Here is a 16,258-nt window from a genome sequence, read left to right on the forward strand (position 1 = left end):
TATTGGGTTTAAATCTGGGAAGAAATGTGCACAAAATAAAAAGGATCAACTCCAAAATGATACTGCAGTGTATTCAGATTTGCATGGTTAGAGCGATCTTTCTAGGCAAATTCAATTTTATTCCAAATATACTGAGTATATTCGTGTCCCTGTGAAGGCTTTTATTTTTATCTGTATCCTTGCTGAAACTTTTGCAGAAAGACTAATGAAAAATTCTCTTCTCGTTTCGAAGAGTGTCAAGGGATCTTAAATGTCCACCTGGCGGGGCTTCAGTTTATTGTCGGGCAAAGGTCCTGTTAAAGTTTTTGTCTAACAATTTCATGAAAACAGTCTCATAAAGATCATCATTATTTGCTGTAACTTTGAAATATGATTCTGTGCATGCTCAGCAAACTGTATAACTAGAATTATTTCAATCAGAAGTCCTTTGAGAGACTGAGGTTAGATAAGTGATCAAACCTCACCTCTCACCTCAATTCTTTGTGCTCTGTTACAACCTTCTGTTTCTATTTATGGATGCTGTTATGATCACTGCTGTTGTGGGTTTACATATTCTTTCCAAGTGCCAATGTTGTAAGTCTAAATCCATGATCTCCAGATTGACTGTCCTATCTGCAGGCTGCAAATAACATGTTGTTTCTTATGTATAGTACTCTCCAATAAGACAGCAGAGCTCAAGAACGTGGTCGCATTCATTAAAAAAGTCTTGAGTCATCAGTTCCAGCACTCGGTAGAACTGCAGGTATAACCAGAACTGGAAATCTAACTGGAGCTGGGTGTGTGAGGGGGAGGGGAGAGAAATGATTTTTTGAGATTGGCTAAAGTTGTGGTTTTTAGTGGGAAGGAAGGTTTGTCCAGCATTTTGATGTAAACAGTAATTTGAAAGCCAAGCACACTTAGCCATATCTGTGCAGTACTCACGCAAAAAAAGATTGGTGTCAATCTGGTTCTTCTCTTTCTGTCTTTCTTTCTCTCTTTCTCTTGATCTCTCTGTTATTCATTATCTGCATATCTGTTTTATCTTTATCTGTCTGGCTCACTTGGTTTCAGTCTCACTTCTTTCCTGACTATCATCGAGGCTGAGAAGTGTCTGGAGCTGGTGGTATGCAAGACCATGGTGCTTTGGGGCTCCGTGCTGCCATTTTATTGTTGTTGTGCACTTTTCATTATATTCTTTCACTCAGCTACATTCTTACTTGTTCCCTCCTGGCAGTTGTGCAGGGCTGCTCTTTCTGTGCCTTTTAGTGTGTATTCTTATCTGCAAGATCTACTTAGATAGTGAAGGAAGATGTTTGTGCTTACCTAGTCAAGTCGTATAAGCTGCGATGTGCTGTGATTTTAAGTGGTTGTAGTCAGTACTAACAAACCTGTTATATTAATTTTGATGTGCTGCTTTATTAAGTGTAGCCATTGACTCTGACACCAATCTTAACCGTGTTTATCTAATCTGCCTAATTTCAGGTTCAGAAAGCTGGTCAAGAGCTGACATTCATGGTGACATCAGGCTCCATTGTCTTTTCTGCACCGGCTGTACTCCAGTCTCTGGCTATCACTGCCCCCGTCCGTGACAAGACTCCACTCATTCTATCTCTGAGACCAGCTTCACTCGTACCAGATCACAGGGCCCAGGTTCACGTTGGTAAGGATTGTGCATTGTGGTGTGTGCGAGCGCAGGGTCACTGCAGGATGGAGTATTTGTATGTGTGTGCCAGGGCGACTGCAGTGTGGTGTGTGTGTGTGTATGTGCCAGGGTAACTGCAGTCTATGTGTGCTAGGGCAATTGCAATGTTTTGTATGTGTTCCAGGGTAACTGTATTGTGTATATGTATATGTGTGCCAAGGTAACTGTATTGTGGTGTGTGTGTGTGTGTGCTAAGATAACTGCAGCGTGGTGTGTGTGCCAGTGTGACTGCAGTGTGGTGTATGTGTGTATGTGTGCCAAGGTAACTGCAGTGTGGTGTGTGTGTGTGCTAAGGTAACTGCAGCGTGGTGTGTGTGCCGGGGTGACTGCAGTGTGGTGTATCTGTGTGTGTCCAGGTAACTGCAGTGTGTTGTGTGTGTGTGTCAGGATAACTGTAGTGGTGTGCAATGTAGTGTATGTGTGTGCCAGGGTGACTGCAGTGTGGTGTATGTGTGTGTGCCAGGGTGACTGATGTGTGTATGTGCCAGGGTGACTGCAGTGTGGTGTGTGTGAGTGCCAGGATAACGTAACGAGAATGTGTGTGTAATCATTTTTTAGTTGTCCATACTAACCATATTGGGTAGTATGGTTCTTCAAACCTCTTTTGATGCCAATCTCCCTTTTATATATACGCATCAATTCTGCTTTAATAAGTTGGAAAATCTACAGAAATTATTAGTCAATGTCACTTGCATCCTTGTAATATGTTAAATATTTACTTAGCCCTGAGTGTGTTATCCAGCCAACTTGGTGATTGTTTTGTTTCTATTTATCATTCACGTTTGGCCATGGTTTAAACCTTGGATATTGTCAGCTGAGCCCATTCATCACTTGCCTCAGATAATAATAATAATTCTTGCATTTGATACAGTGCCTTATCACGTGGTTGAGATGTCTCAAAGCACTTCACAGAATATACTGCAAAGTGAATTTTGTATATTTTGTATATTTTGCGGGTGAAACACGGAAGCCAATTTGCACGCAGAAGATGTGCCCAATCTCCTCTCTTCCTCTCTCCAGTACTGCAGTTTGTCCCTCGTTACGTCGACGTGAGATTTTGTAACTTTACGCAGAGGATTGAGAGAGGCATGAAAATGGCTATTGCAGAAGTGCTTCGAAGAAGGGAAGAGCTGGGAAACATCACTGTTCAGGTAGGACTGGGTTGGGCTTGACACTTCACCCACTCACAGTGCAACAAATAAAATCAATTCTCAGAATATCTTTAGTTGGCCAATAAAATAAATAACATAACAATAAATAAAATAATATCAAATAATAAAATTATAATAAAAGAAATAAAACAAAATCAATATAAAAATAAAATATTAATAATAAACAAAATAACTTGCTTGTGGGTTCAAGCCAATGTCGGGTCTTGAAATAACATAGTCTAACCCAATGGTGGCCAAGCTTTATGATCGGCCAACAAAGTACAATTTCCTGATTGAATATTTCTTGGTTTATCGCATTTTGAAGAAATATTCAAGCAAGAAAAAACTGAAAACGCACTACCAATCGAACACGGACTTGCTAGACTGGTGCCAATGTTCAGGAGGTCGTTTCTTGACTCCTTGTGGTCCGCAGGTCAGAAGCCGCTGTCTAAGTCAGAGTGATCCATCAGGCGGCTCAGGGCCGCATCTGACCTGGCGGATGATTTCATCCGGCCCAAGACAACTTCCAACTTCTGGTCCATCGCTCCTTCCCCCAGCGAAGAGTGTGAGAGAGAGAGGAGAAGTGATGGCAGTGCTTTGTGGTTCACTCTCTGGACAAACATTCAGAGACTCCCTTGGCTGTCACAGCAGGACCGAGAACAGACACTGAGTGAGAGCCGTGCAGTTTTGTCACAGAAAGCTCCCTCTTTCCCCAGTGGAAAAACTCATCTACATCCTTCATCCCCCACCCCACCATCCCCCCTCGCCAAACACCTCCCATCCCCACCCTACTTCTACAACCTCCCGATCAGACATTCCCCTTGCCCAGCAAACACCAGCTTGCTTCATGTCCTTCCAACCCATCTGCCTCACCAGTGCCATTTTGCCCCCACTCCCTGGAGCTCCAATCCTGGAGTCCCTCCATCTCCTATCCTTGCCCTCTTTCAAGGTACATCAACACCTAATTGTTTTTCGGTTATCTTTTTCCCTCCTCATCCCACCTTCCTGTTTAGATGGAGGTTAAAGATCCCATGGCATTATTCAAAGAGAGAAGGGAGCTTGTTGCGCGGTCCAATAGAACATCAAATAGAATTATTTAAATTCGCTGTGAATTTTGACTTCCCTGAGGAATATCACAGATATGAGTCACACCACTCAAAACATTCCAGATTTCTCTCTTCTCCTCCCCACCTGACCTGAGCTCCCCTCACAATGAAATATAGGAACTCATTGTGCTGCAAGTATGACATAACCAATAGCATTGTGTCCAGTAACATAGAAGGATGAATTATCAGCAGGGGATGAGCTTTTGACACTTCATGGCTCTTTGTTGGATATTGCTGTGTGCAACTGGATGCTGACCTCAAAATATACAGTCAAACCACTTTACAGTACATCCTGTGAAGTGCTTTGACTACGTGTTAAAGCCCTATATCAAATGCAAGGATTAGTATAATCATTATGGCATCAAGATGCTCACTTTACAGTCAGACAAATAGGCTGACTGTAAAGTGAGCATCTTGAATGGTGATTTGTATGTAATTTAGGTAACATTATCCTGCTAAGAATTCCTCTGCCATTTTTCAAAGAAACTAGCCCTATTTTTAATGTCCAGCAATTTGAATGTGACATGATTTATTGCACTTCTGTTATCTTCAGATGTGTGGGTCAGCTGCTGCCAGTGATTAGAGTAGATAGCCGTGCTCTCTGTCTGTAAGCTTTCGAGCATGAAGAGGAATTACTCACTCAAATGCTTTAAAACTGGATTTCCAGGTGAGCGAGAGATTTCATAGATGGACAAGTTGCTGACTTGCAGAGCAACGTTATCTTGTAGCCAATCACCCACAATGTAGGGAAAGCGTTGTAGCTTGTTCCCATCTTACCCTGGGGTGTTGCATGAAGGCCACCTGGAGGTAATGTCAATATTCTTGAATCTGTTCTTGTTTATCAGAGAGTCTATGTGTAGTCTTTTCCCCCCCCAGGACAGCTTTGTTATAGAACAGGGCTTGGTGAGCCAAGTAGAGTTAATCACTCAATCTTCATTTTATGACTCACAAGGATGGCGTTAACTATTTAAATTCATTGTGAATTTTGACTTCCCTGAGGAATAGCACAGATATGAGTCACACCACTCAAAACCTTCCAAATTTCTCTCTTCTCTTCTTCCCCATCTGACCTGAGCTCCCCTCACAATGAAATATAGGAACTCATTGTGATACAAGTATAACATAACCAATAGCATTGTATCCAGGAACATAGGAGGATGAATTATCAGCAGAGGATGAGTTTTTGAGTTGAAAATAAGAATAAGAATAATACTTGCATTTGACAACGTTCCTTACCAGATCATTGAGGCTTCTCAAAGAGTTTCACAAGATTTATTGTGAAGTGGTGTGACTGAATTTGAATCCAAGCAAATGGTGGATAGACTTGAAGAGGACGACTTTCTTCAGCTGATGAAAGACAGTATTGCTAAACATCTTGGTTCCAGCAGATGGAATATCAAGATACTTCGCTTACTTGATTGCCCGCACGTAGAACTTCTGATGTACCTCTAGAATTTGAAGTTAAAGGAACTTCAAAAGCTGTCCTTCAGATGACTAGTTAAACTTGGCTCTCTACCAATACTTTGGATGGAAGTTTAAGGTCCATGGAAGTGTTTATGAAGAGAAGTGAGTTTCCTCCACTGTCATGGCTAACAGTTTTCCAGATAAATTCACCATTCACTTCTGGGTCCTTGATGTGCACAAATTGGTGGCTTCGATGAATACAGTTACTGCACCTGACAATGACTTGTGAAGTAGTTTGAAATGTTTGGAACTGTTGACACTATTTTAAACACAAGAATTATTCTGAGATAATGAAAAACCAAGCTGCGAAATCTACATGCCTGGGATATTTCCTTTTATAATCACAGTAGCAAACCAGGAAGAGCTACCCATCCTTTCTCTTCCCCCCTCCGATCCAAGTCTGCAATGATCTGTATTTGAGAATGGTTGTTGTTTGGATATAAAAATTGTGTCCATGGCTGATGGAGCACATTTTACCTAAACTTGTCTCCATTTGCTGCTCAAGTTCAATGAATGGAGAAGTCGGAGTTTGATTTTGTACGTGACAAATTATTTCGGAAAACCAAACGTCTAACTAAAGGAAATAGCAATCAAGCTTTTATCACATAACAGAGTCTGTCTTTTGCACTCTCTGATGATGAGAACAATTGTGCATAAGATTCTGAGGGTTCAAATATAAACAATGTAAAAGCAGGTCTGTGTTATTCCAGCATTTTGACCGTATATATCAAAGAACAGGGGATTGATGCATCAAAGTACATTCGACACAAGATCATAAGAAATTTAGATGAAGGTGCTTAAAAACATCGGATCTTATCCTTCCATAATATCAACCCAACAGCATTGGACTTGATGGTAAATTAATCTAGTCTCCAGGACTCCACAATCCTTCCTGCTAGCCCATTACCTTCTGGAACCAGAAAGGTAGAGTTGGATTTATTTCAGGTAAATGTGGAAGTGAACTCCTTGCAAGTGAACTCTGTGCCTGCAAGATACATGGGGGGAGGTGGGGGGGGAAAGGCATGAAGACAAAAAGGAGAGGACCAAGAATAGAGCCTTGAGGAACACCACAAATGACCATATAAGGGCCGTGAGCAGAGACATGGTGAAGACAGGTAGGAATAGAACCAGAAAAGTACAGAGCCACAGAAGTGTATTATGCAGAGACAGAGGATGGGCGCTGCGGAGAGATGTAAAAAGATAAGGAAGCAGAGCGTGTCATGGTTGCAGACAGAGGATGCCATTTGCGACTTTGGCCAGGGCTGTGTTAATGCAGAGTAGGACAGAAGACAGATTGGCAAAGGAAGGAAACAATGTGTTCTGGGACTTGATAGAGGAACTATGGCTTGGAGCATTCTCCCAGCAGAGAGCCCTGAATGATCTGTTGATTTCTCATTTCAGCTGAACTCCCTTTAGCTTTAGCAGTTACTGATCCATATCCGTATGTTACCCTCGATACCCTGTGTCATCAGTTTGTAAAGGAATCTGTCAGGTGATACATTGTCAAAATGTCTTTGAAATTCAGGTGTGCTGTGTTATATTGCTTTCAATTATATTGGGATGTCACCTTCTGATAGTAGTCTGAGGTTGGTCAGATGAAATAAATCTTCTGAAGGCATGGCTTTCATTGATTAGGTTACTTTAACAATTAATTTTCCAGTTCTTCAAATTGACTCAATACCTTTGGAGGTTAGGGTATTGGGTCTGTATTTTGGTACTTTCTTGAATATGGGAACTTGCTTGTTCCACTCTTGTTCATGGAATCCTAGAAATTTAAAGCACACAGGAGGTGATTTGGCCCATCCATTCTGTATGGCTCTCAGAGCAAGGTGTTCATTCAGTCTCAATGCAATGTTTTATCCCCATAACCCTTCAAGCCTCTATCCCTTTTTTTCTCCCCTTTTTAATCTTGAAACTCACAATGGCATGACTACCTTAATTGGAAGGGCATTCCACATCAAATTATCCCTCTGAATGAAAAATCTTACTAGTGTGGATTGACTTCTCAAGATCTCCATCAATGCTTCACAAATCTCTTTTCTCTATTATTTCCATGATCTATTTTGGAAGATGTGTGTTAAATTTTTCCCTGTTTCATTTGGGTATGTATTTGTTCTGCATTCTTCACATAATGTTTCTGAACAATTTCTTCTTCCTGTGGATGCCATGAAGATTGCCCTTATCTTTACTATGCTGGAATATATACAGAGGTCAGTTCTCAGTGTTCAGTAAAGTTGTAGAGTGTGCTGATTTAAATTTATCGGCCCCATCTCTAATGTACCTTGTTCTTAATCAAATGATAGAAATAACAGCACAGATGTTAACTTACACATGACCCGAAGAGGAGGACGGATGATTCCAACAGAATTTTCAGGCCATCACTGACTTGTGCTTATAGGTTATGGGGCTTCACCAAATGGTCCAGTGTTCGTTTTATACAACCATCACTCTGCACGATCATTCTTGTGATGTGCTGGTCAAGTGTCTAAAATTGTGGGTCATATACACATACATTTCCAATGGAGTAGAAGTGATGTTCATTTGTGTTTTCTGTTGCGCACACACCTCTCATGTTCCTTCCTATTCATCAACTATTAGACACCGAATATAAAGGGTAACGGCAGCAGTTTGAAGTAGATTGTCTGAAGCCAACTTTAATTAAAGCTGGATGAGAGCTGGGATCTATACAGGGTAGTCTGCTGCACACTGAAGTCTCTGGATTTGTTCAGCTATTTCAATAAGGTCAAGGGTTTGGAATATTGTTAGTCTAAAGAAATCAAGCTATGTAAAAGCTAATTGTACCTCAGTAGTACTGAGATCCACATAACGTTACATTAGTTTTCACAGCATCAGCGAGATGCTCCTTCCTTTGATCTCCAGTGAATGTATTGATTTAATGTCGCACTCAGGTGATAAACGTGACCTACACAGTCAAGCGTGCTGGAGGGCTCCGGCAGGGACCTGTCAATGTGACCTTTGCAGTGAGCGGCGAGCATGGATTCCTGAATGGCTCGGATGTCAGTGACCTCCTGAGGATTCTGAGTCTGGTAGAGTTCAGCTTCTATCTGGGATTTCCAGTTCTGAAGTCGGCAGAGCGTAAGTTTCATTTGACCTTTTCCGAAAAATGTATCGGAAAAATGAAGCTGTAACTTTTTTTTTGCTCTTCTGCTCAAAATCTGAAGGAAACGATTGGATGAGGTTCATTTTCTCCTTGCTGCTGATATGTGCAATTATGCATTTTAAGCGGAGGTACTTCCTGAAAGTGCAATGTTCATTGATACACTTAGAAAGCAGCAGAGATAGTTCCTTCACTGAAAACAGCTCTATGAGGTGACAGATAATAATAATAATAATCCTTGCATTTGATATAGCGCTTTTCACGTCTTCTAGACGTCCCAAAGCGCTTCACAGAACATACTGTAAAGTGAATTGACTGTATATTTGTGGGCGAACGCGGCAGCCAATTGCGCACAGCAATGTGCCACAAACAATCATGGATTGAAAATGACCAATTTATTATTGTATTTGTTTTTTTTGGAGGGATTATTATTAGGTGTGTGGAGTAAGGAAACTTGCCCAAGGTTTCGCCCTGCCTGGGATTGAACTCAGGTCTCTCACTTGCAAAGCGAGTGCTCTAACCACTGAGCTACAGGACTCCACAAAGGTAGAATCAGTGTTAGCACAGAATCTGGCCCATAAAATCTCCTCCAGTGTTTTTCTTCACTTGAGTCATCTTATGAAATTCCACACTCTGACTCGCTTTTCCGTACCGAATTAATACTGCTCTTAAACCATTGATCTGCTCTTTTAAAAGATGTGCCAGATTCTGCTTAAACAACAAATGACAACAAAGCATTCTATATTCCAGTCACCCTCTTGGTCGAGAAATTATTTCCACATCTCCACATTAATTGCTTTTGGGATTACATTTGTGCTCTTCTAATAGACTTCCTGGCAGGTGGAAATAATCTATTACTATACTGTAAGACGAGGGTGTGATGGACTGTGGTAGCGAATGCATCCAGCTCTTGGATGCTCTGCAGTTGCCCACTCTGTCACTGGGAATGGCACATTTATGTTTCTAGATCCCATAAGGACATGGGCAGTTGTTTCACTCGCATACCTCTGCACTGCCTCCATACTCTCCAGTGTGTAAGTGTGTGGAGCGAATCAGAGAGGGCAAGTCCTTGATCCAATAGCTCCTTGATACAGCTTGTTCATGGTGGAACTGTCATCACTTAAGCTTTGCCCCTCAGCAACTGCTCTGATCACAACTGCTATTTCTGCAGTCTGTCACTTGCAGGTGGTAGATGCGGTCTTGTGGGATTGCTTTCTGTTTGAAGCAATGTGCCAAGCTTAATGCTGAACCTATATCTGTAAAAAAAAAATGAACTTTGGGACCCGACTTCGCAGCTGCTGGGCTGCTCTAAGAGTGTGATTGTGATATAAACAGCTGCCTTCATCCTGGAGTGCTTCATTTTGATATAATGGGGGCACAGCTAATTTTGACCCATCTGGTTGTTGAGTTCCGGGGGATATTCATCAGCATCCAGCAAACATTCTTAAGTACCTTGGGTGGGAGGCTCTGGATTCTATTTCGTACCATATCAAAGTAAACAGAGGCATTTTTTAATGCTTAGCTTGTGGTAATGCAGATCACCGTTGCAGCTTGTCCACTCATGAGGAGAATCTTAATGCTGCACATGTTAATACGCACAATAAAGCAGGTCAAAACCTTGGGCAAGTTTCCTTACTCCACACGTCTAATAGTAATCCCTCCAAAACCAAAAACAATAAATAATTGGTCATTTTCAATCTACGACTGTTTGTGGGACATTGCTGTGCGCAATTGGCTGCCGCGTTCGCCCACAAATATACAGTCAATTCACTTTATAGTGTGTTCTGTGAAGCGCTTTGGGACGTCCTCCCGACGTGAAAAGCGCTATATCAAATGCAAGGATTATTATTATTATTATAAGAGAACTGTAATTTCTCAAGTGTGTTTTATCTGCTTATTGCTGCGGTTACGTATTGGAAAACGGTGGATTTCCTGTCATTTGTGAAGTAAATAAATTAAGTGTTTATCTTTCGTGTTGGTGCTACGCCTACTTTGAAACCATTAAATCAAGATATTTACTTCCTATTTTCACAGCCATCTATTACCCTGAACTTAACCGATCACACCTGTTGAAGGCATCGTGGGTGAGAACAGGTACGTTCCTCCTTGGCTTGGTATATGTTGGGTTCAGGCTTCATGGACATTAAAGATCCCCGTGCCACATTTCAAAAAGAGTAGGAGTTCCTCCTGGTGTTCACGCCAACAAACCCTCATATAAAAATTGGTCACTCACTTCATGGCTGTTTGTGGGACGTTACTGGGCACAAATTGACTGCCGCGTTCACCAACAAAACACGCATATACTACACTTGGCAGTAAATTCCATAACTCGCTTTGAGGCATCCTCACAACGATCTAGTTTGTTAACCTATGAGTAGTGCAGCAGTTGATATCCAGTATTTCAACACTTCTCACTGCACAGCAGCTTCACATAGAATTATGGAAGTCATCAGATAACCACTGACCCCCCACTCCCACTATTAACAAATTCTTCTGTAGTTCTGAAATATAAGGAGGCTGGTGTCTCAGCTGGTGGTGAGCGTGTGTTGCATTGCTTGGATTGTCATCTCGGAGAAGATATTGTGCGTTCTGCTCTGCCAACAGTTGTAAAACGACCTTTAGTGATGCAAATTCCACTGAGAGGACCTAGGCATATTCTTAATAAAGTTTTACTGGGAAAGTACTTTAAATTAACTGAGCAATTGCTGAGTTTCTCTATTCCCTCTTTAAAGCTGAGTAACATTGGTCTTCAAAAAAATTTGTCTGCTGTCTTCATCATTTCACAGTTGTGTTGATTGTTTACACAATGATTGAATGCTGTATTCAATGATTAAATGCTGTATACAAATACAGTGGCTTTATTCGATTTTTTAAAAATGATGCTTTTTCTAAGTGGGAATAGATCCACTCCTCCTAGCTTCCCTACATTAAAAAGGTGCCCAGTTGTGAGAAGCTTCTTATTCCAGAGTATAAAGCACGACTAACCAACCAACTGCTTGCGCTGAGGGTCTGGCTTAAAAATTGTGCTCATTCCTAGTGAGCAATGGGGTAAAGTTATGATTATAATAATATAGTCAGTTGGGATTATAATAATAGTTAGTTGGAACCATCTACCCTTGGCTACGTTACCTCTGAGTCGGAAGGTTGGGGGTTCAAATACCACATTGGGACTTGGAACTCTTAGGCAGTGCAGTGCTGGGTACGTACTTCATTTTTGGACCTGCTGCCTGTCCTTCATTATAGAGGTTAAACCAAGGTGTGATCTGTGGGATATTGCTGCGCGCAAGTTAGCTGTTACATGTGCTTGCAAAATACTTTCACCACACCTTACACTATATTATGTGAAGCGCTGTGAGACATCCTCTTGATGTGAAAGATGCGATATCAAATGCAAGTAATGTTGTTATTACTCGTCTGGAACTCAGACATGTCTGCGCATCTGGAGGGGAGAGAGGCACCCTCACTCTCTCACAATCACGGCATTAGATGTTCTTATGCAAACGTAAGTGAGAGAAGGGAGGCATTGTGAATGTGTGAGGGCGACTCTCCCACCTCCGGGGGCACTGGCAAATCTAAATCTTTTGACTAAAGTAAGTTAAAGCCCTGAAATCCATCGAAAAAATTAGAAAGCCAAAAAATGCTAAAAATAAACTCAAAAAATTACATGTTTTAAACCTCGAAAACCAGAAGCCCTATTTATAAAATACAGGCGTCACTGTGGAGTCCAGTAACAGCCCCTTGAACAGCAGCTTGATGCTTCTTGGTTATGAGAATCTGCTTTAGTTTCATTGACCTATATTAGTATGGTAAGCTCACAGCTTTTTATTAAAATTCGGTGACCTTTGTTATGGTCCTTCCTCAGTTCTTTTAGGCGTGCATGACCACCGCATTCAGGACAACACATTTCAAGCTGATATGGAGCGGAAACTGGCCCAACTCCTCAGCGAAGTGACTAGGCCAGCAAGACGATGGAAGAGGGCAAGCACCTCTGGAAATAACACCGTCCAGGTAGGCATCATTGTTGAAGGGAAGTTGTACTATGCAGGATGCTGACATTGATGTCAGTTTCTAGCATGTTGATTGCTTTGGCTGAGTAGTAGATTGAGAAACTGTGCCTGCGTAGTTCTGTTTGGTCCATTAGAAAATTAGCTCTAATGTTTGGCCACAATACCTTTATGTAGGATGTTAAGTATTTGGAATGAAAAATACAGTGATATACAGGTGATCGATCGATCATAGGCAGGTTTTGAAGGCAGAGAGGGAAGGCCGAGGTGGACAGTGCAAACTGCCTGAAAGCTCACTCACTCACAGTAGTACAGATTGGGCAGGGGACATAAAGCAGGACTTGGAAGAAGGAGCAGCCGGAGCAAGAGGATGTCACAGGATGTTGCAGAGGAAGTTTGGAGGTCCTCTGGAGGATTTGAAAGACAGGACAATGATATGGAATCTGCCTGTCTGACATCGATTCCTGGACGAGAGACAACGTTCTTCAGCTCAACGTGCGCAAAACTGAGGCCCTCCTGATTGGCTCACGTTAGCGCCTCCGCACCTCAGGCGCTGACAGCATCAGCATCCAAGGCTGCACTCTCCACCTCTCAAAGCCAGTCAGGAACCTCGGTGTTCTGTTCGACTCTGAGTTGTCCTTTCTTCCTCATATCCGCGCCACAACTGGCACCACCTTCCATCACCTCCGGAATATCGCCAGACTACGGCACTACCTCACCCCTCACGCTGCCGAAACTCTGGTCTATGCCTTTATCACCTCAAGGCTGGATTATGGGAACTCTCTCCTCGCCGGCCTTCCCGGCACCTCCCTCCACAAGCTGCAGGTCATTCAGAACTCTGCAGCTCGTGTACTGTCCTGCACCAGGCTTCGGGACCACATCACTCCCACCCTCGCTCGCTTCCACTGGCTCCCCATTCCCCAGAGGATCGAATTCAAGATCCTCATCCTCACCTACAAGGCCATTCACGGCCTTGCTCCCTCCTACCTCTCCGACTTACTATCCCCCTACTTACCTGCCCGTACCCTCCATTCCTCTGGGTCTGGTCTGCTCCACATCCCCCGCCCTAACTGCCCTACCATCGGTGGCCAGGCCTTCAGCCTCTAAGCCCCTAGGCTCTGGAACTCCATCCCCCAGTGCCTTCCCCTTGCTTCCTCCCTTTCCTCTTTCAAGGCTGGTCTCAAGACCTTTCTCTTCGACCATGCCTTCAGCTCCCCTCCCGACTCTCTACCCCCTCCTCGCTCCCTCTCTTCCCTCCCCTCACCCTGACCATTTCCCCCCTGCTCGGGTCCCGACCCAACTGTCCAGCGCCTTGGGATGTCCTCCCGACGTGAAAGGCGCTCTGTAAATGAAATCTTGTTGTTATTGTTGGGAGATGGGGAGCCAGTGAGGATGGCGCTAATGGGCTTGCAGAGCCTGGTGCAGGACAGAAGCTGCAGAGCTCAGGATGGTCTGTGGCTTGGGTTGGGAGGTGCCATGGAGTCCGGTGAGCATGATGAAATGGTTGAGGGTCTCGGCAGCTTGGGGAGCCGCTGTTTTTTAAGAAGCTGATAAATGGTTGGCAGGCAGCATTGCACAAAGTAAATTATACGACATCGATCAGCGATATGGGCTTGCTGCTAAGCCTTTCTCTGTGTCACTTGGGTGTTTTGATTAACCATTATTTTCTCTTTTTTTTCCTGCATAAAAAAAGGGAAGAATCTGTGCTTTTGAAAGTTCCCCATTGAGCAATGGACCTTGTGAACCATTTTTCACAGTCAGCACTATGTAGTTTCAAAACTACATAGTGGATTTAGTACAGTTCATCATTCTGTGACTGTTTTCCTGTGTGGAAATTTTAATTGGCTCATAAATCATTTGCTTTTTCTCTCATTCTTGATTTCTAGTCATATTTCTCTTTCAGTGTATCAGTGCTCATTCTTGAGCTCTCTTTTTCTCACTCTCTTGATATCTCTGCCTCACTCCTTGCCCAATTATCTTTTCCTTTTTCCTCACTCTTTTTCTGTTGCTGGTTGTTTTTCACCCTGTTTCTCATACTCTGTCTCTTATTCGTTCCTGCCTCCCTCCTCATCCCCCCACCACATACCGAGCTGAGTATCCACCAACTGAGCCAGGGTGAAATTGGATCACTTTGCGAGAGGGGGAGAAACAAATACAAAGCTGGTGTGAGTGTATCGTTGCTGCATTTGCGCACCAGCTAATTGAGGGATCAGTTGGTGCCTTCTTCAGTGTGAACTGCTTTTCTTTGCAAGAATAAGTAACTGAGCAAAATTTCAATGGAACATTACCAATCCTGAATTCTGACTTGAAAATCAATGAGAGATTTCTTCATCTGTGCCGTGTATCAAAATGAAGTAAGCTTACAGGTGCAACTTTATCCATGGACATTGGAGAATGGCAGAGGCAGACATTAGAGCTGTTGAAGGTAGCTGCGTTGCCATGGCAGAGCTTGTTGGTGCTGTTGAAGGTGGTGTAAAGGGAAAAATATCTCTGGGTGCTGGCACTCTGTGGCAATGGGTTCAGACAAGCAGCAATGGAGGTATCTGTGAGCAGTTTCCCTGCCAATGCTGATCTGTCTCCAGGCAGACTGAGTGACTTTGTACTGTTACCCAGGGAAAAATGCATATTAGAAACACACATTACAATTCTCAGTCTCATATTGCTTGTCTTTTATAGAGTTTAGGCACTAGTATTAGGTCATCACTTGGAACCTTTTTTTGTGATTAATCTTGACCACATAGCTGCTTCATGTTATGTGGCGGGTGTGATCTAGTAATTGTCTGGGTGTGATCTGTTGATTGTCTGAGGTGTGATCTGGTGATTATATGGGGTGTGATCTGGTGATTGTATCCATGCTTTGCAGGATATACTGTAAAGTGGAATGACTGTATATTTTGTGAACGAAACATGGCAGCCAGTTGTGCACAGCAAAGTCCCACAAATAGTTTGTTGGAGTTTACAGCTTTTGCCTGATACATCATTATTTTCAAAAAATGAATGAATCATTACCTTTCTGTGTGACGCATTGCTTGTTAAGGTGACAGAGTTCTATGACCTGATAGAAACTCAACGGCAGACTTATTCTGCAGAACTGGGACAGGGGAATCGTCCATTCTATGCCCTTTAATATGAAACAGGTTTAATTTCGGAACCAGCCTTGTTCTCTGTCAGACTAAATGATCCATAAATTTCACAATTTCATTTTGTCTGTCTGCCCTGAGCAGATCGGTGAGAACCCAATCCTTCCTTCCTCTTCTTATCCAGGATGCTAAATATCTCTTAAGTGTGTGCCCTTTGGCCAAGTGAAAGAATGGAGCTCCCCTGTCAGCTTGTTGTGAGTCACCACCTTCTTAGCATTGAACGTCCCTATTAAGATCTCAACCGTAAAAACTCCAGGTCTCTCAAACATTCTAAAACCTACAATTTGAATGGTAGTAGAGATATTCAGGGCTTGTAAAGGACAGGTCATTGGGACTAAAAGATCTGCCAAGAAAGAGAAAAGCAGTAATGAATTTTAGAGGAAACTTTATGCATACATGAGTGAAAGGGAATTGAGTAAAGGAATGGGGATGAGGAGTATGTGTGTGTGTGTGTATATATATATATATATACATACTCATGTGTAGTATAGACGGGCATAGCCTGTTTCGGTGCTGGATAGTCTATATAATTCTATGTAAAGTAGAGGGGAATCTGCCAATGCTCTGCAATGGCTGGCTGTGCAGTTTTAGCTG

At 42.7% G+C, this 16,258-nt stretch overlaps 1 protein-coding gene across 1 annotated transcript in view; it reads left to right on the forward strand.

Annotated features, from left to right (window-relative positions):
* si:ch211-1e14.1 (UPF0606 protein KIAA1549) overlaps nt 1–16,258 on the forward strand; it is a 56,623-nt gene that overhangs the window by 13,808 nt on the left and 26,557 nt on the right. The window contains exons 6-11 of the mRNA XM_007910374.2: nt 651–742; nt 1,462–1,639; nt 2,702–2,832; nt 8,312–8,498; nt 10,555–10,614; nt 12,383–12,528. Of these exons, the coding sequence (XP_007908565.2) occupies nt 651–742; nt 1,462–1,639; nt 2,702–2,832; nt 8,312–8,498; nt 10,555–10,614; nt 12,383–12,528 (794 nt within the window). The remainder of the gene's footprint in view (nt 1–650; nt 743–1,461; nt 1,640–2,701; nt 2,833–8,311; nt 8,499–10,554; nt 10,615–12,382; nt 12,529–16,258) is intronic.

Source organism: Callorhinchus milii, unplaced genomic scaffold (genome assembly GCF_018977255.1).
Source record: "Callorhinchus milii isolate IMCB2004 unplaced genomic scaffold, IMCB_Cmil_1.0 Scaffold5, whole genome shotgun sequence".
Lineage (NCBI taxonomy): Eukaryota > Metazoa > Chordata > Chondrichthyes > Chimaeriformes > Callorhinchidae > Callorhinchus > Callorhinchus milii.